The sequence below is a fragment of the Cibotium barometz genome, chromosome 10, assembly GCF_041138505.1.
Source record: "Cibotium barometz isolate CiBa-2024 chromosome 10, ASM4113850v1, whole genome shotgun sequence".
In the NCBI taxonomy this organism is placed as follows: domain Eukaryota; kingdom Viridiplantae; phylum Streptophyta; class Polypodiopsida; order Cyatheales; family Cibotiaceae; genus Cibotium; species Cibotium barometz.
This window is the reverse complement of record NC_141055.1, coordinates 60,584,272-60,608,654: the sequence shown is the minus strand read 5'-3', so window position 1 is coordinate 60,608,654 and position 24,383 is coordinate 60,584,272. Positions and strand designations below refer to the sequence as shown.

The 24,383-nt window shown below is 49.7% G+C and overlaps 1 protein-coding gene across 5 annotated transcripts in view; it reads left to right on the top strand.

The window, feature by feature from the left end:
- Window positions 1–24,383, top strand: part of LOC147635126 (AMP deaminase-like) — a 142,173-nt gene that overhangs the window by 98,203 nt on the left and 19,587 nt on the right. For all 5 annotated transcript variants that reach the window (XR_015266836.1, XM_086804419.1, XM_086804420.1 and 2 more), the window contains exons 11-12: window positions 3,083–3,144; window positions 7,923–8,036. Coding sequence is in view for 4 of the 5 variants with exons in the window: in XM_086804419.1 (XP_086660545.1) it covers window positions 3,083–3,144; window positions 7,923–8,036 (176 nt within the window). In the remaining variant the exon portion in view is untranslated. The remainder of the gene's footprint in view (window positions 1–3,082; window positions 3,145–7,922; window positions 8,037–24,383) is intronic.

Below are 24,383 nucleotides of genomic sequence, written 5' to 3'. Positions count from 1 at the left end.
GTCCGGGGCTCCTGAAAATGCGCCTGGTGGCACTGTCTCTCTAGCATAGCCAATGCTGCATATCCCCGTGTCAATCTAGCTCTGGCTGCTGAACCCATGGTAAAGCGTGTGGCTGCTGCAGAGAAGGTAACCCCTAGGTACACGTATGATGTCACCACCTCCACCTGGCATCCTGCGAGAGTGAATGTCAGCTGACTCCTGCCCTGTCTCGATGTATGAAAGACCATAACCTTGGTTTTCCCAAGGTTCACAGTAAGACCCCTCTGTGTGCAGAAATCATGGAGGGCATGTAGATGCTGCTGTAGTCCACCTGGGGACTCAGACACTAATACAATATCATCAGCATAGAGCATAATATGTACTGAGGTACCTGCTAAATCAACTCCATCTCCGCCTCCCCGTGTAATGAAGTCAGCCACCTCATCAATGTATAACCCAAATAGCGTGGGGGAAAGTGGGCATCCTTGCTTCACACCAATGGTGCTAGCAATAGTCTCGGACATACCTCCTGGACATCTGACTCGCCCAAAAACCTGCTCATATAATGCATAGATGCCCCATGTCATATCTGGTGGTATGCCAAGAGACTGCAGGCGCTGAAAGAGCCTCTCTCGTGGTACTGTGTCAAATGCCTTGCGGAAATCCACAAAGCAGCAATAGAGCTTTCTCTTCCTCACTCTGGCCTGATCAATCATACATCTCAAAGTGAATACATGGTTAGTGGTAGAGAAAGCTCTCCTGAAGCCTGCCTGCCCTGATGAGCGTAAACCTGCTCGCTCAGCATATAAGCTAAGCTCCTGCTCCAGCACTGCACCATAGAGTTTGGCCAGCACGTGGCCAACCATAACCGTCCTGTAGTTGCTCGGATCGAGCATATCCCCTGTTTTGTGAATCGGCACAATGGTGTGCATCGTCCACTCCGCAGGCAAACCCTCTGCTAGTGCCCTGTTAAACAGGTGTGCCAGAAAAGGAGCTAAAGAATCTACTGCATATATGAGATGCTCACCCTGCAGGCCCATATGGTCGGCGGCCCGTCCATGCTGTAGGAGGCGGCGGATAGCTTCCTGTACCATCGAGTGGGTAAAGAAGCTAGCTGTGGTAGGTCGAGGCTCCTGTGGCTGAGATATAGGTGGCTGCTGTGGGGCATGGTATAGACCCTCTGCATATGTGTGCCATGTCTGTGGGTCTGCAATAGGTGTCGGGGTCCGGGGCTCTCTGAAGTGCCGCCATGAGACAGGGCTATCTCTACTCATGAAGAAATGAAAGATCTCTAGCTCCTGTATCTCTGCGAAGGCCCGCCTTTTGCGGCGAGTAAGTCTCCTCATCTCTCTCCTCGACTCCTGCTCTGTGATGGCTCCCAAGGCTCTCTGTATGCGGAGTCGTGAGTATAGGGCTCTGCACTCGTCATCATACCATCTGTTCTGGGGCATAGTCCCAGGTCTCGCAAGCTCTCCTGAGTGTACACGATGTGGGAAGCTCTGTAATGCAGCCGTGTGTAGGAGTGATGCGAGCTGGGTTGTAATGGTATCCATAGATGCCAGGGGATCCATGAGTAGGAGCCCATCCTCTACTCTGCCAGTGTATATGTCTGCCATGTCATGTGTGAAGTAGATGGTAGTGTATGGCGTCGGTATGTGGGGGACTGGTGATACTGGTGATCCGGCTAGTGAAAATGCCAAGTATGTATGATCTGCCCCAATAGGACGAGGTGGAATGGAGAATGAGGTGACAAGCTGTGATGCCTCCAAAGACCCCATAATGTAGTCTACCACCGTGCCTCCGGTCCGTGTATGACCCCCATGTGGGAAGCATGTCAGCCCTCTTGATCCCGGCCACTGTAGCATCCCGTTATAAATAACGAGACGATGCCTGGCTCCCAACTCTAGTAAGTGGTCCCCATAATGTCCTCTGTCTGGTCCAGTGTCCTCTCCTCTGGATCGACAGGGTGGAGGATCTCCATGTCATCATAGTCATACACCTCACACTGTCTGCTCTGTGTGTGGGCATTGAAGTCGCCCGTAAGAAATACTTCCCCTAGTGTAGAATAATGCATAATCTCCTCTGACAGACAAGTGTATGGCGAGGCTCCTATCTCCTCCTCCTGTGGCATGTCCTCTGTAATGACATAGGAGGATCCTGATGGAGAAAAGTAACATAGAGCTATGTATATAACCCTGTCCTGTGAGAGCTGTAAGGTGATCCACATGTATCTGGCCTCTGGATCCTGTGCTACCACTCTCAGTCTCCCCTGTAGCTCCCGTCTGAATAGGACTGCTACTCCCCCCGACCCTCTCGAGGTACCCTGGCGTGTGGTCCTCCTGTATGCTGACTCCCACTGGAATCCCTCTACTCGAGGTAGCCCTCTCTCTGGGCTCTGATGTGTCTCTGTCAGAAGTATGATGTCTCTCCCCACCATAACATGCTCCAGTCGTCCAGGCTGCACCCATAGTGAACCATTACAGTTCCATACTGCTATGTGTATCTCTGTCAGTGGCCTGGTCTGTGTCCCATAGGCCCCAAACCGCTAATCCATGGGCCGGCCATCAATGATGACCCGACCATCTCGATAGAAGGCCTTCTTGCCTTCTCTCCTCACGTGTAAGACTCGTGGCATGCAAGTTCTCCTATGCTCAAGCTGCATCTTCGTGAGATCATCATCCAAGAAAATAGGAGCTCCCTCTAAACCCCGTAGTATGACCCTCTTCCTCATGAAGGTGACCCTCTCCGTCTCCCCTGCAAACTGGAGGATGAGGGCTCGCTTGCGTGTTGAGTCTTTCCCGGCTCTCCATGCTTTGGTGAAGGGGAGAGGGTGCTCTTCCTTGTAGCCGAGCTTCATGCATAGAAGCTGTCCATCTTTCTCGGGAGTGGAGTCGGGTGTCTCGGCTATACCTGTGACTCGAATGTTGAGGCGGCGGGCATGCCTCATCTTCTCCTCCTCAATGGAGAGAGAGAGAGATGAAATGATATATTAACGTCCTCAAAAGGCCAAAATGACCTATGAGACCAAAAAGGTTACAACAATTGGTGGATCTGAGAGAGAGAGAGTGAGTGAGTGAGCTTAGTGCCCTTTGGTTATCTACAGGGCGTTTCTTGGCAGAGTTGACTAAACAAGTTTTTCAGGATTTGGCACAAAGCAAATATCAGGCATGTACTTTTGATTCCTTTTTGCTAATCAGTTACTTCTCTTGTAGTGGTCTTATTTTTTGTTTCCAAGTGCATTCATTTGTTGATCACTTGTTTTCAATTGCTTCTTGGGTTTTCACTGTGCTAAGTGATCAACAGAAGGGTTTTGAGGCTCAATTGAAGATTATATGTTTAGGCACGATTGAGATTATATGTTTGATACCTGCTCATACGTGCGTGATTGTTTATGAACAAGTGATTAGACATGTTTTGACATGAGTTCTTTGTACATTGTAAGAAGGACGGAACCGGGAAGATGAAGCCAGTCCATTCTTTGCAATTTCAATGCCAAGAAAAGCTCCCTCCATTATTAAAGAGAAATTACAATTGAAGAGATAAACATCTTTCTAACAAGAAAAAAGTATTAAAAAAAGAGGGGGGGACTTCCTCCATGGATGGCATTAGAGATAGAAGCCTTGCAGTTCAACTACCCTAGATATAACCACGGTCTATTAGCTGGATCTTGCTTTTAGTGAAGCAACAAAGGTCTGGATGAGCTTTTGGTAGGGAGCATGGAGGGTGGCCTCGGTTGGGGATGATGTACTGGCTGCCATGGAGTTCTGCATGCGGAACCAGAGGCTACCAATTGCAGAAAAGAAGCACAAGCCATTAACACAACGTTGGCAGGGAGGGAGAGTGGAGGAGGGAGAGGGAAAAGCTGCTGTGGAGATGGGATGACCTGGCCAAAGGAGTGAGTGGGCTTTAGTTAGGCGGCCTTGATGTTGGCGAGTCTTGAATGGGAAGCAACCGAGAGAAGTTAGGTGTACAGTTGAGGGCTGTTGGGTATATCGGAGTCTCAGTGTGTGTACCCCTGTGTGAATGTGTGTGAACATCCACTGAAAAGGCTATTGTTCTTTAATGTGTGTGAACACTCACTTATGTGAGTAGGTGAGTAAAGAGTGTGTGAATCCACTCTTAGAGTGGAATAATATCTAGATATTGTAAATACTTGTTTGACTTAAGCTATGATGTCACTCAGTGGAGCCTCTAAGGCTATAAAAGAATTGTACTTGGTGAAGCTTCCATCAATCACATCACTCAATCTCATTGAGTCATGCAACACATCTCTCTCTCGAGTATTGTCTCTTTCTCTCTTTATCACCAGCATGGCTCTCCATCAACCACCCTAGCTCACCTATCTAAACCTGAACCATCAAATGGTATCAGAGCAGGTTAGGATTAGGGTTTATACCTCCTGTCAGTGCTGGTGCTGTCGACGCCATCACCCGATTTCTGCTGGTATTGTTGATGCCTTCGAAGACTTCTATGAGTTGCTGCTGCATGTATCCTGCTGCTATCGGCGCCCAGAAAATTATAGCTCAGCATGGTGTGCTGCGTAAACAAAATTTGGTGGTTTTGAAAAATTGGGGCTTTGGAATGTCGTCAAGGCAGCGGAAGAAAAACTTGAATGTGCCACTACATTGCCAGCTGTGCAAGCGTGGGATGACAAAAACGACTCAGCCTTGGCACATATAGGTCTTGGACTGGAAGACAATCTCATACATCACCTCGACTTTGACAAAACTTCAAAGGAGGTATGGATAAGTTTGAGAATCTTTTTGGGAGTAAAATTAATAATTCTAAAGTCTGTCAAACAAAAATACTACACTCAAAATGAAGGAGCACCATTCTCTTCAGCAGCACCTCAGCACCATAGGTGCAACAATTGGGTGCCTTAAAAGCCCACATTGACAAAGATGACAAAAAGGCAGTACTCTTCTTCAGCCTAAAAGAGATTGAACGGTTCAAAGAAGTGCTATCCACACTTCGGGTATCTAGGGAGATGCTGTATGAAAACATGGTGGCCATCCTCATTGACGAGGATAGAAGTCTTCAAGATCAAGTTGCTACCAGAATTGACTTAGAAAAGGGTTTCTTCACAAATTAGAAGGCCAAGAATGAAGGCAAAGTTGTCAAGCGTACCTTCTGGAGGAAGACGCTGGGTCACATAGAAGACCGTTGCTTCAAAAGAATGGCAAAGGAACAAGATAAGAATCATGCCAACCTGGTGTCTTACAATGAAGATGAAGAGTTTGAAGATGCACCAGAGAAGCCAAAAAACTCTACTTATGTGACATGTGTTGCGGAAGCATGTTTATGATTAACGCTAAGCAAAAGACTATCGCTAATCATATGTTTTGTGTGAAGAGGCAAGGTGAGAGAAGGTGTGCATGTGTCGAAGAGAGAGAAGGGGGCTGTCAAGGAGAGAGAAGAGGTGGGTGCAGATGGGGAAGCACCGGTTCAAGCGGAGCATATCAAGCGGCGATGGTGATGGTGTGAAGGAGAGAGACGTAGGAATTGGCGAGAAGAGAGAAAAGGGAAAATGAGTGAATGGATGGGGACTGAAGAAAGTTGTGCCTTTGCTGCCTGTCGAGCCGGTTTTCAGGTGGGGTGTGGGGCTCCCCCCCCCCCCCCCCCCCCTTTCATAAAGACGCTCATTGGACAGGGTGCACATTTCCATTGCACCTTGTGGTAAGATGTCTTGAACCTTGTAGGGGCTTGCCCGTGCAGGTACGAGCTTTTTGGCTCGTTTAAGGTATCGAGCTTGATAAAGGAGCACTAAGTCACATTGAGAAAACTGAGGGCGATGTGTCGGTCGTGTCATCCGTATAGTATCCAGGGTATACCCCTCGAGGTGGGTAGCTACTATACATGGGTGCTGTGTGTTGGCTGGGGTGGAGAGAGACGTGGGAATTGGCGAGAAGAGAGAAAAGGGAAAATGAGTGAATGGATGGGGACTGAAGAAAGTTGTGCCTTTGCTGCCTGTCAAGCTGGTTTTCAGGTGGGGTGTGGGGCTCCCCCCCCCCCCGCTTTTCATTTCAAAATTTGGACTTGCCCATGCAGGTACGAGCTTTTTAGCTCGTTTAAGGTATCGAGCTTGATAAAGGAGCACTAAGTCACATTGAGAAAACCGAGGGCTACGTAAGTGTCGGTCGTGTCATCCGTATAGTATCTAGGGTATACCCCTCGAGGTGGGTAGTTACTATACATGGGTGCTGTGCCGGTGCCGAAGAAATCTGTCAGGGTCCTCTGTCTAGGTACATCATGGCTCGCCTCCTCTCTGCCAAGAGGGTCTCTCTATGTCTCCTGAGCTCAAGTAGAAACAATCCCAAGCATCTCTGATCCTCAAACTCCATGACCCTGCGTAACGGCCCAAAACCCTCTCGGAAGAGGCAGTGATATCTCCCTCGGATCTCATAATAGATTGTACATCGGCAAATGTAGTGTTCCTCTCTCTCTACCTCCTGGTAGCATAGCTGACAAATGCGGTCATCCAAGATCTGATGCACATATCGCCCTGTCTCAATCCACAGCTGGTGTGATGAGGTCCGGATCTGTCCAATGGCACAACGTATCCCATGTGATAGGTGTACATCCATGTACGCCGGGCGGGTGATAAAATCATCCGGTGAGAGGTGTGGAAAACGGCTCTTGTAATGAGCCATTTTTGTGCCCAAGGGCTCAAGGGGGCTAGTCCATGTCCTCTCTGTGTCCACTCTGATGATATCCATCCTGATCACGCGGTTTTGCTCTGAGCGGGTGAGATCCAAAAATGGACAATCCAGACTGTACTGAAAGGGTGGTCGTGCCTCTATCCGCAAACCATGTAGGTCAAACCATGATCTTATCTGAGCGTACCAACAATGAGTATCTCCATCCTCTGTCAACTGTATGGATGAGGTCAATGCCAATCGGAAGTACCTCTGCTGAGGGAGCTCCCATAGCCGCTGTAAAAAGGTAACTGCCTGGAATAGGACCTCGGTTACTACTAGTGGGGCACCCAGCTCAGCCCGAACAATCTCATGTGTGGTACTGATGATGTGCTTCGAATCATGCGGGCAATCATCATAATCAGTGGTCTCTCCATTTGCCTCCATCCCTCATCTGTCCCTCTCTCAGATCTGTGATGTATACTGGGCCCCCAAATTGGAGCTCCGTACAGGAGGGTCGGTGTGACAAGCGTATCAAATAGCCACAATTTGGTGCGTGGCTCCTGAAAGTGTATGTGTGCACACTGCCTCTCAAGTGCCCCCAAGGCTGCATGCCCTTGAGCTAATCTAGCTGCTGTGCTGCCTCCTTCAGGGATAAACGCGGTCCTGTGAAAGTAACTCCCAAGTAGACATATGACCTGACGTACTCTACCGGCTCCCCTCGGAAAGTGAACTGAGGCTCTGATCTCGTCACCCATGCCTGTGTGGTGTTAAACACCATAACCTTGGTTTTCCCAAGGTTCACTGTCAGATCTGTATCGGCACAGAAAGCCTATAATGCATCCAGGTGTCTCTATAATCCCTCCGGAGAGTTTGAGATTAGAACAATATCATCAGCATATAACAAGATTGGTATCAACACCCCTGCTAGGCATGCCCCTGGGCCTCCCAATCTGTCTACATAATCAGAGACCGCATCAATGTACAGTCCAAAGAGGGTGGGCGATAGCGGGCATCCCTGCTTCACCCCTATTGTGCTGGTCACCCTATCAGATAGTCCGCCTGGAGCTCGGACTCTGCCTATCACACAGACTCATACAAAGCATATATCCCTCACTGCATATCCTCGTGTACCTCAATGTCATGCAATCTGTGCATAAGCCTGGCATGTGGTACGGTATCGAAGGCTTTGCGGAAATCCACAAAGCAGCAGTAGATCCTTCTCTTCTGTGCCCTGCTTTGAGAGAGAGAGAGAGAGGATTTGGAAGTTTTAATGGGTAACAAGTTTCGTTTGATGATTGCTTGCAGATGGCAGAGTATAGGATCTCAATCTATGGAAGAAAGCAAAGCGAGTGGGATCAGCTGGCTAGTTGGTTTGTTAACAATGAATTGTATAGTGAAAATGTTGTATGGCTTATCCAGGTATGTTATGGCAATGGTTGTAGACACCTTAACCTTTGTGAGCTTCTTGTTATGGTAGAAAAACTCTCTACTGTTTGTGTGTTACTTGGAGTTCTAACACATGCTAACACTCAGAATGTTTGAATAATAAAAGACCTTTTGTTTAAGTTGAGGAGGAAGATTCGAGATACTTTGTAACTTTCTAAAGTTTTCGATTTTATAGCAGTTGAAGAGTTGGCTTGGGATGCTACAAAAGAGACAAAGGTGTTAATTACCTCCACGTCTTAAATCTCGTTTCACGAAGACACACAGAAATAAAAAAAGATTTTATAAATGTCTTCTAAAGACCCCATTGGGTTTATGAGACCAAAAAGTTTTACAAAAGTTTCATAAACATGGAGATAAATGAAATTGCCAAAGAAAAATAGAGGAGCGTACTACGGGGGTCCTACATGTACAATGCATAGTTGAGAGAAACTCCCAAAACTCCGGTTTTTGGGCTGTTTCAGCCGTTTCAGAGCGTCCAAAGGGCCAAAATGCATTTTGGCCGTTTCCATTTGTGAAACAGCACATTTCAATCATTTCCCTCGTTTCCCCTTGTTCCCTTGTGCCGTTTCCCTAACGCCTGTCATTTCCTTTGAAAAACCCCCATTTCAAGGCGGTGTTAGCTGTTCTTTTGTTCTTTCTTCTCACCGATCTTCTTTTCCGTAGTTTCTAGTCATATGCTCTCTTGTTTTTGTGCATCTCGATGTATTTCCCCTCTCCTTTATTTTGCATCCCCTTTGCTGATGTGGTGTTTTCCCATTTCAACCCCCTCAAATAGTCTTTTCCGTTTCCATTTCTGTTTCTATTTCTGGTCCCATTTCCCTGTTTCCCATAACTATGGTACAATGAGAAGGTAGGTGTCATCCTCCTCTGTTATGGTGTATGTGGAGGCAATTTCCACTACATGATGGAGATTGGCTCTTTGTTATTGGAGGATGTCCAAGATCAAGAGCTGGTAGAAAGAGGGCCTGGATCTTGGAGGATAGGGTCACTGTCTCTATGAAGGGCCTGTGCCCGATCTTGGATAACCACATGTGCGATGTGCAAGCGGGTCTTGGATCCAGGGGCAGGAGGTGTCCCGACCATGGGGTATCTAGATTGATCTACAATCCGCTGAATGTGTGCCTCCAAATTGTCTGACTCGTCTGATTGCATAGCACGACAATACAAGCATGACCACCCTTTTGTATCCCCCGCTTCTTTTGAAGGATTGATACCATGGTAATGCATCAAGAATGCGATGGCAAAGATTCTCCCGAGTGCCGGCCGGAACTGGAACGTAAACTTGTGCTGTGTTTGAGAGACGTTCACTCATATGATCATACAACCATGTGGCCTAGAATGATATCCACTTGATCCAATGGTACCACCTTGAATGAACAATGGCCTTCAACGTCTCAAAAATGTGAAATTGGTTTGACTTCTTCCGCTTGCCTTGCATGGTGGTGGCTAGGTTTAGGCCACTGGTGTCCATTATCATAGGCAAACTGCTCAACCAAATGGTCCTTGATAATGTCTTGTGAGGCCCCACTTTGGACACTTCTTCCCGCGGAACCAAGTTCCAGTTCCTCTATGTTTGGATGAGGGACATGGAATGCATTAAAAGGTAAAGAACCAGTTCAAGGAATAGGGAATGCACGAAAAGGTAAAGAACCAGTTCAAGGAATCACTTCCAACCTTGGTGTTGCAACCACCTATTGGGTTCTTGGGCACCGCAAGCCTGTAACCTTAGAGCCAAGTAGGCATTGGATCAGTGCTATTGGAAACTGCATAGCCCAATCCCATGGGGCTTGAAACTCTAAACTCAGAGACATAAGGTTATGCACAACCATTTCCTTACGTTCCACTACCATGTAAGTATGCAAAAGACATGTTAAGGATGGGATTTGAAATAGGAAGGGGGGTTGCCATGAATGTAGCACCTAGACTGAGTTCCGGCTAGAACCAAGCCAATCCACATTTCTAAGTTGCTCAAATTTGATGGAACTAGAGATCCCATTCAGTACCTAGGGAAGTTTGATCAAGTTTGTGAAGTTATGGGAAGGATTGATGATTCCATCAAGATGTGTTCATTGATCTTGGCCCGCTGTCGGGTACTGCCGCCACCTCCGTCGAGTGCTGTTGCTGCTGCCGAGTGCTGCTGCAGGCGGGTACTGCTGCTGACGGGTGTTGCTGCACTTGCACGCATGGGTTGCTGCCGAGTACTGCTGCTGGGCGCCGACAAGGTGCTGATGCACATGACCTATAGCAGGGCGCAGCTGCACATGGGCAGCCAGGCAGGTGATTAGGTGGTTGAGCATGGGTTACTACCAAGTAAAAAAGCGACCAGGCGACTACATCTATGGGCAACCAGCAATGGGCAGCCAGGCAGGCGTCAAGCAGGAATTTCCCTGCAGATAGTTGGGCAGCAAGACGAGTGTCAGATGGGAGGCTCTCTACGCTAGGTGGCTGCTTGTGTGGAAGCAGTCAGTGTGGGTCTCTCTCTATCTCTCTAGGAAGAAGGCGAGCTGAAGGAGGCACCGAGGGGCTAGCAGCCAAGGGGTCTCTCTCTCTCTTCGCAAGTAGGCTTTGTTTATGAGATTTGGATGCAGAGGATCAAGTTAAGAAGCACACGATGATGTCCTTGAAAGAGATGTGTGTTGCTCTTCATCTTGGACCTATGTGTATTCAGGGATTGCTTGACACATCCTCTATCTTTCTCTCTTTGGGTTTTTGGCATCGTGAATGGATGGTGCATATGTGGATTTACCTGTCATGGAAACAGGACATTGGTCTTTCGAGAAGAAACAGGACTTTGGTATCGAGGAAACAGGCCTATGGTTTATGGGATACAAGTCTCTGGTTTATCGGATACAGGTCTTCGGTTTCATGAGGAAAGCATGTCTCTGGATTCATGTGAACAAGTTCTAGTTTTTTCGAGGTTACACGCAAGCTGTGACTGTAGGAAGGACATATGGTTTGGTACAGCCCTACTACTGTTTGGGAAAGGGTTCGTGGGGATCCATGGTTGAGATGGAGAAGACCTTTTCAAGCAGGGAGGTGTTGTACAGGTGTGCCATCTCTATAAAATGCTTTGCTGTACTAAGCGAGAGTTCTTACTGGGAAAAGTCTTGGGTGAAAAGCTAAAAGGGATCCTATTGGTAAAGGATTCGACAACTTGTACTGTGTACTCATTTTTGATCAAGTAAAGAAATACCGCAAGGGGCGCCACTGCGTTTTGGGGCCAATTGGTGTCCTTGTACTATTTGCAGGAGCATTCTAGCTCCCCTGTTTGTTTTCCTTTTTCAGGTTCCCATGGGTGATGAAGTGTTTTGTGTGCGAGTGTTTGTTCCACTGCCCGTTAGATTTTTGAAGGCCGGTTTCACCTTAAACCCTCCTGAATATTCAGTTCCCCTTCCTCCATTGTGTGGTCCTTCACCGTAGCCTTTAGGGCTTCCATTTCTGCCCAGAGTTCCCCTATCATTGGGGCAGCTTCTAGCATTCCTGTTTGTTGCAACTGGGTATCTTTCAACATCTGAATCACCTCTTCCTGGTGGTTCACTTGGGCTGTCAGTTCTTCAATCCTGTTGTTCTTTCCTTGTATCTCCTTGCGGAGGCCTTCCAACTGTTTTTCATGTCGGTTCAGAACCGTGTCCAGCACCTTCTTTTGTTCGCCCAGTAATTTCTTGGTGTTGTCCTCCACTGTCTTTATGTATGCCTCTAGCTCCTGGAGGTTCATTGTGTTACTTCCCCTAGTTGTTGCCTTGGGGGCCTGACCAAGGGCGTGTGGGAAAAGCAGCGGTGGCGGACAAAGCAGTGTGCGGGGAAGCGGAGGGGAAGCACGGCTATGTGCGCCTTGAAGGCGGACACGCAGTGTACGGGTGGGAAAAGGGAAGGCCTAGCGAGCAACGGAGGCGGAGGGGAAGCGTGCCTGTGTACAGCACGGAAGTAGGGCGCAGGGCGGACACGCAGTATTTCTGGCAGTGCGAGCAGGTCAGCACAGCAACGCAGTACAGTAGAGGTGCGCAATGTAAGCAGGGCAGCTTGGGCGGGATAAGTATGAAGGGCAGTGCCAGGTACGAAGGGCAGTGGGAACAGCGCAAGAGAGTGAGGGAAACCACCAGCACGCAACGCGAGCAGTGAAGGAGCAAAGGCGAGAGAGAGAGAGAGAGAGAGTCCTCCAAACGACCGAACTCGGCCTATGAGACAAATCGGTGTACCTGTATGGGGTATCCTCTGTCATCCCAACAAAATGAAAAAGTACTGAACTAAAAAGCTGAATCTGGGTGTGCAATAAGTACAATGAGTGGGGGAGGGGATGGAGCTCTACTACTAGGAGAATGCAAAGCTATATGCATGGAGTATACAATCATGATATGCAACCTAGCTAGCTCCATCTTGTACATACTGGGGGTATAAAATGGTATACATCAATGAAGGGGGTGTCCACAGCTCCCTGAAGAACATGCTTAGGTCTGCTCTGAAGCGAGCTAGTCGCTCCGCATCCTCTTTGTGGAACTGAGCTCTGGTCTTTGTCATCTCTCTTTGGTATAGGCGTGGTGTCCGAAAGCCAGGTGTCCTCTCTCTCCTGCGGGCTCTGAGTGTCTCTGCTCTCTGGAGAGTAATTCCCTGTTGTGTAGGGGCTGGGAGTGGGGTGGATCTCTGAAAAAATGTAGTAATCTGTATCTGTCGTCCCCCCTCTGGAGCTGTCTGAGCGTGTAATGATCTCTCTCTGTGACGCTGTATGTCTAGAATGAATCTCCCCAGTATGCGCTGGTCTGCTGCCTCAAAGAGTTGGCGTAGGGAATGTGGCTCTGTGAATAAAATGGGATCTCTCTCTCTGATGGCTGTATATGCTTCATCTGCATACATAATGCTCCTCACTCTCCACCTCCTCTCTGCAGAATCTGCATACCCTCTCCTCTGGGGGGATCCGTGCTGCTCTGCCAGTCTCGATCTCGAGTCGATGTGATGAGACTTTAAGCTGACCAATAGCTACTCGGGAGCCGTGTGGTAAAAAGCCCTCCATGTATCTAGGCCTCTCTATAAATCCATCATCAGTGATACTCATGAAGTGATCTCTGTAGTAGTACATCTTCGGTGGAAGAGGCTGCGTAGGCGATATCCATGTCTCTCGTGTGTAGAACTGCCATAGGTCCTGTCTCAATACTCTGTTCCTCTCACTATGAGAGAGACGGATATGTGGTGCATCCCTGTCATACTGGAATGGTGTTGTTAGATGATCCATGTCTAGGCCATGCTGTGAGAACCAATGTGTGACCTGTGCGTACCATGATCCTCTGTCTCCTGCCTCAGCCAGCTGTCTAGATGCCTCAAAAGCTCTGTATGATAATCTGTCCTGTGGCATCTCTCTGAATCTGTCTAGCAAGCATATAGTCTGGAATATGGCCTCTACCATCATAGGAGGCGCAGCAAACTCTGCTCGGATAATGTCATGAGGTACTGACGGTTTGCTGCGTATCATGCGTGCCATCATGAGGGCCTGTGGTCTCTCTATCTGTGTCCATCAATGGGTAGCAAGGCCTGGTGCCCATACCGCTGCTTCATACATCAGTAATGTGTCAAATAGCCACCCCTTCGTCCGGGGCTCCTGAAAATGCGCGTGGTGGCACTATCTCTCTAGCATAGCCAATGCTGCATATCCCCATGTCAATCTAGCTCTGGCTGCTGAACCCATGGTGAAGCGTGTGGCTGCTACAGAGAAGGTAACACCTAGGTACACGTATGATGTCACCACCTGTCAAATACCCACGGATCTTCTCGTGTGATCGTTCTTGATACGAGACTCAAAACCTGCAAACAAACGAACAAACAAACAACAAGGGGGTGTAGGCCTGACTCACCTCCCAACCATGATAGCCGTGGGCAAGCCCACAGTCTTGGCTGTCCCCACCGAGCCATGAGCTGAGCTAACTAGGTTGACGTACCGACCAATCTCCTCCTCGCGATGTCCCATACCGCCACGAAGCTGCCCTCGCGGGCCTCGAGATCGCTGCCGGCCTCGGTTGTGTAAAGCAGGTGCACGTCTGCACTAGATCCAGGCTCCAAGACCATAGAGCTCTCACAAACTCGCGAGACTCTCTATATCCCAATAACTAACCTTGGCCACCCTTTTATAGGCTCTTGGCTGGTCATCGGGCGTCCACACTTGGGTGCCCGCCCGTCCATACTTGGGTGCCCGCCCGTTAGTCTATCCCGAACTCAGCTCGTCAATCAGCGTGCCTAGTTCCAAGCTTCCCCAAGCCTCGAAACTAGTCTTGCGTGCGTGTAGCACACGATAGATACACACTGTGCACATGACATATTCCCCTTCCTCTAAGAGCTCACTCCTGAGCTCACTAAAAAGCCAGGGTAATCTCTCTGAAGAGTAGTCAATGTCTCCCATGTAGCGTCCTCCTCAACACGATCCTTCCACTTGATCTTGTATTCCGTGATAAGCGTATTACGCAATCTTCTTTCACGAAATCCAAGAATCTTTTCAGGTTCATGCGGAACAAATGTCATGTTCTTGACATCTATAATTTCTTGAGGAGTAACTAACTGATCTGCTCCACCCAGTACTTCCTTAAGTCTACTGACATGAAATTCAGGATGAACTTTCACACGAGAAGGCAAATCCAATGCATATGCAACTGAACCAATCCGTCGTGTAATACGAAATGGTCCACATTATCTAGGGGATAATTTCAGAGATCGACCTGTCCGTAAAGTCTCGGAATGTTTCGGAACTCGCAGATACACCATCGTTCCTTCAGAGAACTCTCTGGGTGAACGATGTCTATTAGAATAAAACCTGTCTCAGTCTTGATCACTTCTAATAGATTCCTTCGCAACTTGTAACATTTCCTGCATATCTTGCAGAAAAATTACGTGCTGCATCATGATGAAGTCCTGAGAATCCTACTGTAAGAGGTGATCTAGGTTGAAAACCATACATAAGCATGAAAGGACTAAACCCTGTACTCGTATGCTTAGTACTGTTATATGCAAATTCTAACATAGGAAGATAATCCTCCCATGAACTCTGTCTTTTGGATACATATGCTCGAAGCATATCCTCCAAAATCTGATTTACTCTTTCAGTCTGGCCATCAGATTGAGGATGATATGAGGAACTCAAATTCAAAGTTGTTTCCAACTTCTCAAAAACAAGTTTCCAAAAATCACTCGTAAACTTAGAGTCCCTATCACTGACTATGTCCGGAAAGCACGGGCGATTCCTCCAAGATATTTTTACTCTAACGTAGTTAGGGTCATTACTGACCAAACTGATTCGACCGAACCTGTGAGTCTCTTGGTCAGATCAAGGAAGAAACTTGCACTTGGATCATAGAAACCAATGCTTTTTTTCCCATCGAGAGGCACAGCCGTTGATTCTTTTTCCCTAGAACAATTACTATCCGGGATTTACTTCATCTATCGTACTGTCTAAACAATTTCTCGATAAACTGCCGTGCTAATTGCGTAGCTGTAATAGTCTTTCGGGTCGGTAAAAATCTAGCCATTTTTGTCAAGCGATCTACCACAACCCAAATAGAATTGTGGCCTTGATGTGTTCTTGGCAATCCGGTAATAAATTCCATGGAAATACTTTCCCATTTATTACCTGGGATTTGCAAAGGATGCAACAACCTAGCCTGTCTAAAGCGTTCAGCTTTATTTGCCTGACAAATCAGACACTTGAAAACATAATCTTTTACATACCCTTTCATCTTTGGCCAATAAAAAGTGTGTTTCACTAATGATAATGTCGTGTGTAGCCCAGGGTGTCCAGCAGAAGGGGCGTCCTGACACTCCTTAAGAATCTTGGACCTAATGTCCGGGATCTGTGGTACACAAATTTTGTCATTACGGAATAGTAAACCATTCCGAATCATCCACTGGCCTCCGTAGCTTGAATGGTTGACTGCTCAGTCATCGAGTCTTGGTCAATCAATGAGCTCCCATCCTGGATCTTCTGCCAAAATGAACCAAAATAACTATCAGTCCTGCAAAGCCCTCTCAATGACTGAAATTAGTCAGTAGAAATCTTGGTGAACGACAAAGAATTCACTCTCGAATTCGACTAAGCGCATCTGCAACACTATTCATGGACCCTTTCCGATAACGGATCTCAAAATCAAAATCTTGCATTAACTCCGCCCAACGAGCTTTCCTGCCTCTCAAATCGTCCGCATCACACACATACTTGATTGACTGATGATCAGTGAATACCACAAACTTGGAGCCATATAAATAATGTCTCCAAACCTTGAGAGCATAAATCACAGCATAAAGCTCCTTCTCAAGGGTTGGCCAACGAGATTGAGTGTCGTCTAGCTTTTTACTTTCAAAAGCAACCGGTCTACCATCTTGAAATAGAGTAGCCCCGATAGCATAGTCACTGGCATCAGTTTCAAGAACATAAGGCCGACTAGGATCGGGTAATGCTAAGATAGGTGCTTCCTTGACTTTATCTTTCAAAAGTCTGAAGGCCATATCCAAATCCTTATTCCAAGTGATAGGCTGATTTTTTTTTTTTCCGAGAAAAGATCCTTTCATTAGTTATATAAAAACGCCGTAGGGCTACAAAAGATCTCTCCTGCTCCTAAGAGAGATAGAGCAGCGAATACATCATGGCAGCTCGGGAGACTCTCCCTAGGTGCTGCAAAATACAAGCATCAGTACAAAGAACTGAGCAGCTAAATCATACAATAGGGGGGGGGAAGAGCCAAACAGGTGGCCTGTAGTGCCAACGGGGGGATCCCGTGTGTAAGGTGTAGAAAGGGCCACAGCGCCAAGTGGTGTGAAAGGCCTGGCGCCGTAAGATCGCCTCATCCGAGTCTCCCCGGATGCGGTCGTATTGTCCTCGCAGGGTGTGGATCAACTCCTGCCAAATCCCCCGTACAGTCTCTGCTAGTGGCTCCAATCTCCCCTCAAAGGCCGTAAAGCACCGGGCCCTCCAGGTGAACCAGATGGTGAGGCTGCTGAGGAGCTCCCATCGTAAATCCCTCTCCTGTGTCCAGCTGGCGGACGAGAAATCCGGTGCCGGAACCAGGCGAGGCTGGCCCCTAATAAATCTGATGGCCTGACTGCCCTGCTCCATCTCATAGCCCATAGCAGGCCCTGACGAAGTCGACCAAGCAGCGGCACCCCACGTAAACATACCCTCTGGAGAGAGGGGGGCCAGAATACGCAGCATCCGCAGCCAAATTTGCTGTGCCTGAGGGCAGTCTTAAAGGCAATGTCTCTGTGTCTCCATAGGGTGGCCGCATCGGACGCAGGCCGCCGGAAGACCGCTGTAAACAAGCCAAGTGCCAACTGCTGAGCCCCTGTGGGCGACCAGCCACACTGAAAAGCCGAGATCCTGCGGGCCTGCCGACTAGCCCAGAGCCGAGCCCAGAAATCCTCCAGGAACTCCTGCGAGAGTCCCTGTAGTCGCCAATGCCCCGCTGCCGCTGGAGAAACCGTCCTCCTCGCCGTCAAAATATGCCGCCCCAGCCGAACAGTATATTGGAAAAAGGTGATCTCTGTGGCCTCAAGGGATGCATAAGGATCATGCCACTCGTACTCCCCGGGGTCCCACTGTAGCCGGGCCAAGGGGCGCGCTGCATATGCCCATATGCGCCAATCCGGGAGCACATCAGTAGGGTCGGGGTCAATATGCCACTTCCGAGAAGCGGCGGCCACTACCCGAATCCTCTGAAAGGTGCACTCTGCAACCAAAGGCGACTCCACCTCCACTCTCTGGAGTCTGCCCTCATCCTGAATCTCATAGTAGAGGCATCTGCCATCCTCAGTGCTAGCTCTGACAGCAATCAGGATCTCCAACTGTGTAAAGGCTCCCATCCACCGTGGGGCCACTGGCTCGAGAGGCGCGAACCACTCCTCTGTGAGTGCCTCCTGTATATCATCCCTCATAATCAACCCCCCTCTGAAGTGACTCAGCCTCTCCACCTGGATCTCCTCTGGTAGACTGCAGAAAGCCTGCCAGTCTCCAAAACTACGAGCTGGGCCTGCCGCTAAAGGTCCCCAGGCTAGACGAGGCCGAGAACCCAACATATGACCCTGCTCCGTGCGAACCGTTGGGCTCCAGATGAGTGGCTGTCTGGCCCGCTCCTCAACACAAGAAGGAGGCCGCTGAGAGAGCCCCGGTCTCAGCAGCTCCCAAGCTCTCAGGATACTCAAAGCAAATCTGTCCTCCCATCCTCTACTGAGGCCTGTCCTCCTCATCTCTATGAAGATCCAGCGAATCTCTGGTGCCCAAGTACCCCCTGCTGGGGGCGCCCGAGCCTGCAGTCGCTGCAAGAGGAGCTCTTTCCAAGGCTCAGCGCCTGGAAGCAACCCCCGAACAATAAGCTTCCCCAATAAGGCTCTACTCTGATCGAGTGGATCTATAATGCCCAAACCGCCCTGAGCCAGCGGAAGTGTAATAACTGCCCATGCAACCTTTGCCCGAGCTGGCTGACCGTCCATCCCGGACCACAGAAAGTTCCTGATCAGCCTCTGTACTACCTGGCTGATGCAAGAGCTCGAGAAAATCCAGCAAGACGTAATGTACCACATGGTCGCTAATAGCACCTGATTTGCCACCACCACCCTCCCAGCCAAGGATAGTCGAGCTGTACTCCAATACAATAGCTTCTTCCGAATGCTCAGAAGAAGCGGGGCAATCTGCTGCTCAGGTGACAAATCTAGGCCAATCTGGCATCCCAAATACCGCACTGCTGTGCCTGGAGGAATCCATCTAAAACCGGGGTCCGGGCTCCATGCCGGAGTGGGAGCACTACTGATCCAAAAGGCCACTGTCTTGCGCCAATTGATCAGTGCTCCTGAAGCTGCACTAAAAACCTGGAGCGACTGCTCAGCCCGAATAAGATTGGCCTCATGGCCATGCAAAAATAAGCCCGTGTCGTCTGCAAACTCAGCATCAAGCAGGTCCTCCCCCTGGACTGGGAGCTGCAGTCCTCTCAAACCAACCTCTTCTGCCGTCAAATACATACTTATAGCCTCCGCAAAGAAGAGAAAAAGGAAAGGGGCGAGAGGACACCCCTGACGGACTGATCTGGTCAGCTCAAAACTCGGCCCCCGTCCTCCTGCAATCAGCACCTGGCTGCGAGCTGTGGAATACAGAGCTGCCACCCCTCTGATCCATCCTGGCTCAAAGCCCAGGCGAAGCATAGTGCCCTCTAAGAAACCCCAATCAACTCTATCGTATGCCTTCTCAAAATCGAGAAGCATCACGACCAAGTCCTCGCCAAGAAATCTAGCTCGGGCCGTCGCCTCCCAGAAAGTAAAGATGTTGTCAAGGATACTGCGCTCCTTGACAAATCCTGTCTGAGTAGCATGAATCAACTCCCCCAGGAAGGGCTGGATCCTCAAACTCAAGGCCTTTGCTAAGACCTTGTAGAGAGTATTGAGGATCGTAATAGGCCTCCAATGCCGAATGTCATCTGATACTCCCTCCCCCTTGGGGATAAGATAGATCAAGCCCTCTGAAAAGCTCTGCGGCATCACCCCAGTGTCCAAAACATGCTGAAAGCCCCTGCGGAGGCCTGGCCCCAAAAGGTCCCAATAGCGCATAAAAAAGGCCGGCGTCAGTCCGTCCTCCCTTGGGCAACTATGTCGCGGCAGGACCCTCAAGGCCTCGGCAAGCTCAATCTCTGACAGAGGCGCACCTAGAACTGTACGCATATGGTCTGTGACCCTCCTCTGCACATGGGCCCACACAGTCTGTCTGCAAACATCTCGATCCTCAGTGGTTGGCTCCGCTGAAAGCAGGTCACTATAAAATGCAGTAGCAATGGCTCTGATCTTCCCGAGCTCAGTAGCTACCAATCCATCCGGTCTACCAAGCTGGCGGACTCCTGCTCGCGCATGACGGGGTCCAGTGATCTCAAAAAACTCTCCAGTCACTCTATCACCAAGCTGCGTCCACTGAGAGGCCTGACGACGATAGTAAAACTCATGTCTCTGCTCCTCTACCTCTCTAACCTCCTGGCGTGCCTGGCTCAGCTGGGACGCCACCCACTCACATGCAGGCTGCTGCTCCTGAAGGCGCTGTAGCGAAGCAAGGCTGCGTCTCAGCCGTTGCTCCCGCTCGCGAATCTCTCCTAGTCGTGTCAAAGCTGCAGCGTGTAGAAAAGAGCTAAGATCAATGAGTCCCTGGGCACACTGGCCCGCTGCATCCTGGTCAGAGCACTGACTATCATGCCAGATCCTCTCAATGTCCTCAGCGAGACTGGGATCTGTAAGTACCCTCTCTGGGATCCTCAACTGCAAGCTGGGCTCCCGTGTCCCCTCCTCCAATGTCAATATAACTGGCGCATGATCTGAAAATGAGGTGCCAGCGAGAATGCCGACGGAGCCCCCTCGCTCCCCTAACCAGTCGCCCACATAAAAGCGATCAATCCGTGATAGATTAGTCCCTCCCTGCCGGCGATCCAACCGAGAGAAACTAAGACTGTCCTGAGACCGGGAGAAAGCCCCATGCTGCCATGCATCAGTGATCCTCAGTGACATGCAAAACCGGTCCCAAGCTGCAAGCTCCGTGCCGTGCACTGTAACATGACTGCCTCCCACCCTGTCTGCCGGGTCCTCAAGCATGTTGAAGTCTCCCCCAACACACCAATGTGCGGCCTCTGGCAATGCATCTGTAACCTGAGTCCAGAACTCTGCTCTGGCACTAGCATGATTGGGCGCATAGATGTTGAGCACACCCAATAGCTCATCATGCATCCTCAGAATGACATACTGTGCTCTACTAGGCACAATGATCCCTCGATCCACAATGGCCTGCCGCCATACATCTGCAATAACCATGCATACTCCTCCCTGTCCACCCAAAGGACCAAACCCTGCAGACCAAAAAGTGTCCCATCTACCAGGCATCATCGAACCATATCTCCGGATCCTGCTCTCACCCAAGTGGTGCTCCTGCATCATCAAAATATCAATGCTGCCACCAACCAAGCATCTCTGAAGCTCCTGCCTCAAGCAACCTCGATAGCGTATAAAGTGTGCTCCGCCAAGGCCCTGTACATTCCATGAGATGATCCTCATGGATGCCCTGCTGAGGTGGATGCTGTCTCAGCCGTACGGCGGGCCTTCGCAAGCGGCTTGGATGGAGAGTAGTCCCCATCCGAACGGCTGCGAATCTGCCCACCCGGTGTACTGCAAGAATCCCGGATCAGGCGCCAGTGGCTGTGGCCCATGGCGACTGCCTCCTGCTCTGACAGAGCAACCTCGTGTATACTCACATATCCAGGGTCGCGTGCCAAGTCTGCCACTATGCGCACGACCAGATGCCGAATCCCTGAGGTATCCACACTCACGGGATCCAAGAAAAAATGAGCCAACTCCCAAAGTCGGCCTATCACATCTGTCACCTCCAGATCGCTCATGTGATGAGAAAACTCAACTGCCTGAGTCTTCAAAGTGCTGAGAGCGAGCTCTAGAGTCCACTCCCGGTCACAAGGTCCACATAGAGGGAACGAGAAGGCCACCGCTGAGTCTAGTGCCTCCTCCCCGCGGGCCGGAGGTATCACTACATGAACTCGGATGGGTGCTGGCTCATGGGGGCCCTCTGCTCCAAAAAGCCGTGTGAAGGTATAATCAAAAGCCTCCGAGCGCTGTCTAATGCCAAGGCGACTCAGCCGACTGCGGATAGATGAAGTCCGTGAGGCCCTAATCGGCATAGGTCTCCTCTGTGATGCTCGAGCGAGGTCAGTGCTCAGCGCTCTCCGGACTGCAGGTGAGCGCCAGGGAACTGCTAGGGCCTCCCAAGAAGGTGAGGCGGGCGGAGGGGGAGGAGGGGGAGGCGAGGGAGGTGGAGAGGGAGCCGCTGCCTAAACCGGAGCGGAGACGGGAGGAGGCGAAGGTGGAAGCGAGGCGGTGGGAGGGGACGGGGGTGGGGGGGGTGAAGGAGGGGGTGCTGGCATCTCCTGGTCCTCAGTCGCTGCAGGGGTCTCCTCCTGAAGGGGAGCAAAGCTGTTCCTCACGGGAACCCAGTGAGGCTGAGACTGTGGCTGCTGCTGCAGCGGTCTCTGGGCGTGCTGCTGTGGCTGTCTCCCTCGGCGGCGCCCCTGTCCAGGCTGCCACTCCGAGGTCTCTGTGGCCTGAGCAGGTGTCCCGGAGGCAGCCTGCCGAGCCGAATTTGTGGGCGGGCCATCAGTAGCCTGCTGCTGTGGTGAGGGTCGAGGTCTCCTGCGAGGGCAGGCCTTGGCCAGACGACCGACCTGCCTTTTGGGGGGGGGGGGGGGGGGGGGGGGCGGCAGCAACGCGAAAGAAAGGGGGGGCGGGGCGCTGCTGAAGGGAGGCGGGCGCGAACAGGCAAAGAGGGGGGGGGGGCGAACAGGCGAAAAAGGGTGGGGGGGCGAACAGGCGAAGAGGGAGGGGGGGCGAACAGGCGAAGAGGCTAGGAGGGGGGGGACGAGATGGCGAGGAGGGGGGAGGCGCAGCAGCGAGGAAGGGGGGGGCGCAAGCGGGCGAGAACGCAAGAAGAAAGGGGGGGCGCAACGGCGAAAAGAAGGGGGGGGGCACAGAAGCGATGGCAGGCGGGGGGAGGAAGGAAAGGGACGCGAGGGAGGGAAGGCGATGGGCGAGCAGCGCAGGGTGAAGGCGGGAGCTTCAGCGAGCTAAGTGATAGGCTGATTTGACTTACGTCCACGACCTTTCAATAAGTCGGTCATCGGTAGTGTGAGCTGAGAGTACTCCCGCATAGATTTCCGAAGAAAAACAACAAAACCGAGAAAAGAACGAAGTTGTTTCACTGTTTGCGGTATAGGCCAGTCCAGAACCTTCTGAACTCGGTCATAGTCAATGCTCAATCCATCTCGAGTGATCTTGTGTCCCAAGTAAATGATGTCGGTCATAAAGAACTCACATTTACTTAACTTAGCATATAGTCGATTCTGTCTTAAAATAGATAAGACAATCGTGCGGTGTCTGACATGATCCTCAAGAGTACGACTATATATCAAAATATCATCGAGGAACACCACCACAAATTTCCCCAAATGTTCACGAAAAAGATCGTTCATCATTTGCTGGAAAGTGGCTGGAGCATTGGTTAACCCAAACGGTAATACGAGAAACTCGTAATGGCCATACCTAGTCCAAAAGGCGGTTCTTTCGACATGCCTTTCATGAATACGTATCTGGTGATAGCCAGTATGTAAATCTATCTTCGTGAAATATTTCGCTCCTGCTAACCGGTCAATCAGGTCATCTGATTGAGGGAGAGGATAACGGTTCTTAATGGTCAGCTTGTTCAATCTTTTGTAATCTATACACATTCTCCAGGTGTTGTCCTTCTTTCTCCTAAGCAACACAGGTGCACCCCAAGGTGATTTACTTGGACGGATCTGGCCCATCCTCAAATAATCTTCGAGTTGTTTAGCCAACTCATCTTCCCCAGCTTGGCTCATCCTGTTAGGTGGAATACTGACAGGATGAGCACCAGGGATCAAGTCAATACGATGATCTACTGCCCGTTCAGGTGGTAAACCCGATGGCAGTTCCTTAGGAAATACGTCTTGAAACGAATCAAGTATCTTCTGTAATTCTTTGCTTTCAAACACACTTAATTCATTGACATCCGTGGAAGGTATGAGAAATGAAGAAAGTGGAATCAATACACAATGGAAAGCAGTATACAAAAAAGAATCCATTATATTTCCAAAATCAATTGTATTTACAAGAGGTCCCTGAGAGGGATGAATACAATCATCTAAAATACTATACTGGGTGTCCCTATGCTGAAAAAAAAAAATATGACTAGACCAATCTATCTGGACTTGAAGAGTCTTAAACCACTCAATCCCTAATAACAAGTCTACATTCTCTAGGTGCATTACATAGCATTCCAGAGTATCTTTGTAGTCCTGAATCTGGATTGGAAGCATCTCCACCTTTCGATCCCATACTTGCCTTCCCGCAGGTAGGCGTACCTCATAGGTATGATCGCTGGGTGTCGTATCAAGACTCAATTTCTGCACAAGTTTGTAGTTAACAAAGTTGTGTGAGCTGCCAGGGCTAGAAGAATGTGAATCTTATGGCCATTCACTTCTCCATAAACTCGGAGAAGATCATGCAAGCCAAATACTTTAGAATTGAACAGACAATCAGAACAAGTACTAGGGCGAGAAAGTACAGTAATTGACGTACGTGTCAAAGACAACTGGTTAGCTGCCTTTTGCTTGGGTCCTGCGTTTGTCTTGGTACCCTTTTGCTTTGGGCACTCGTTACGCATGTGTCCTTTTTCTTCGCAGATAAAACAACGTCCTTCCTTCTTGAGCTTTAAAGCCCTAAGGAGTCGTTTCTTCTTCGCTGGTGTCGAACTTG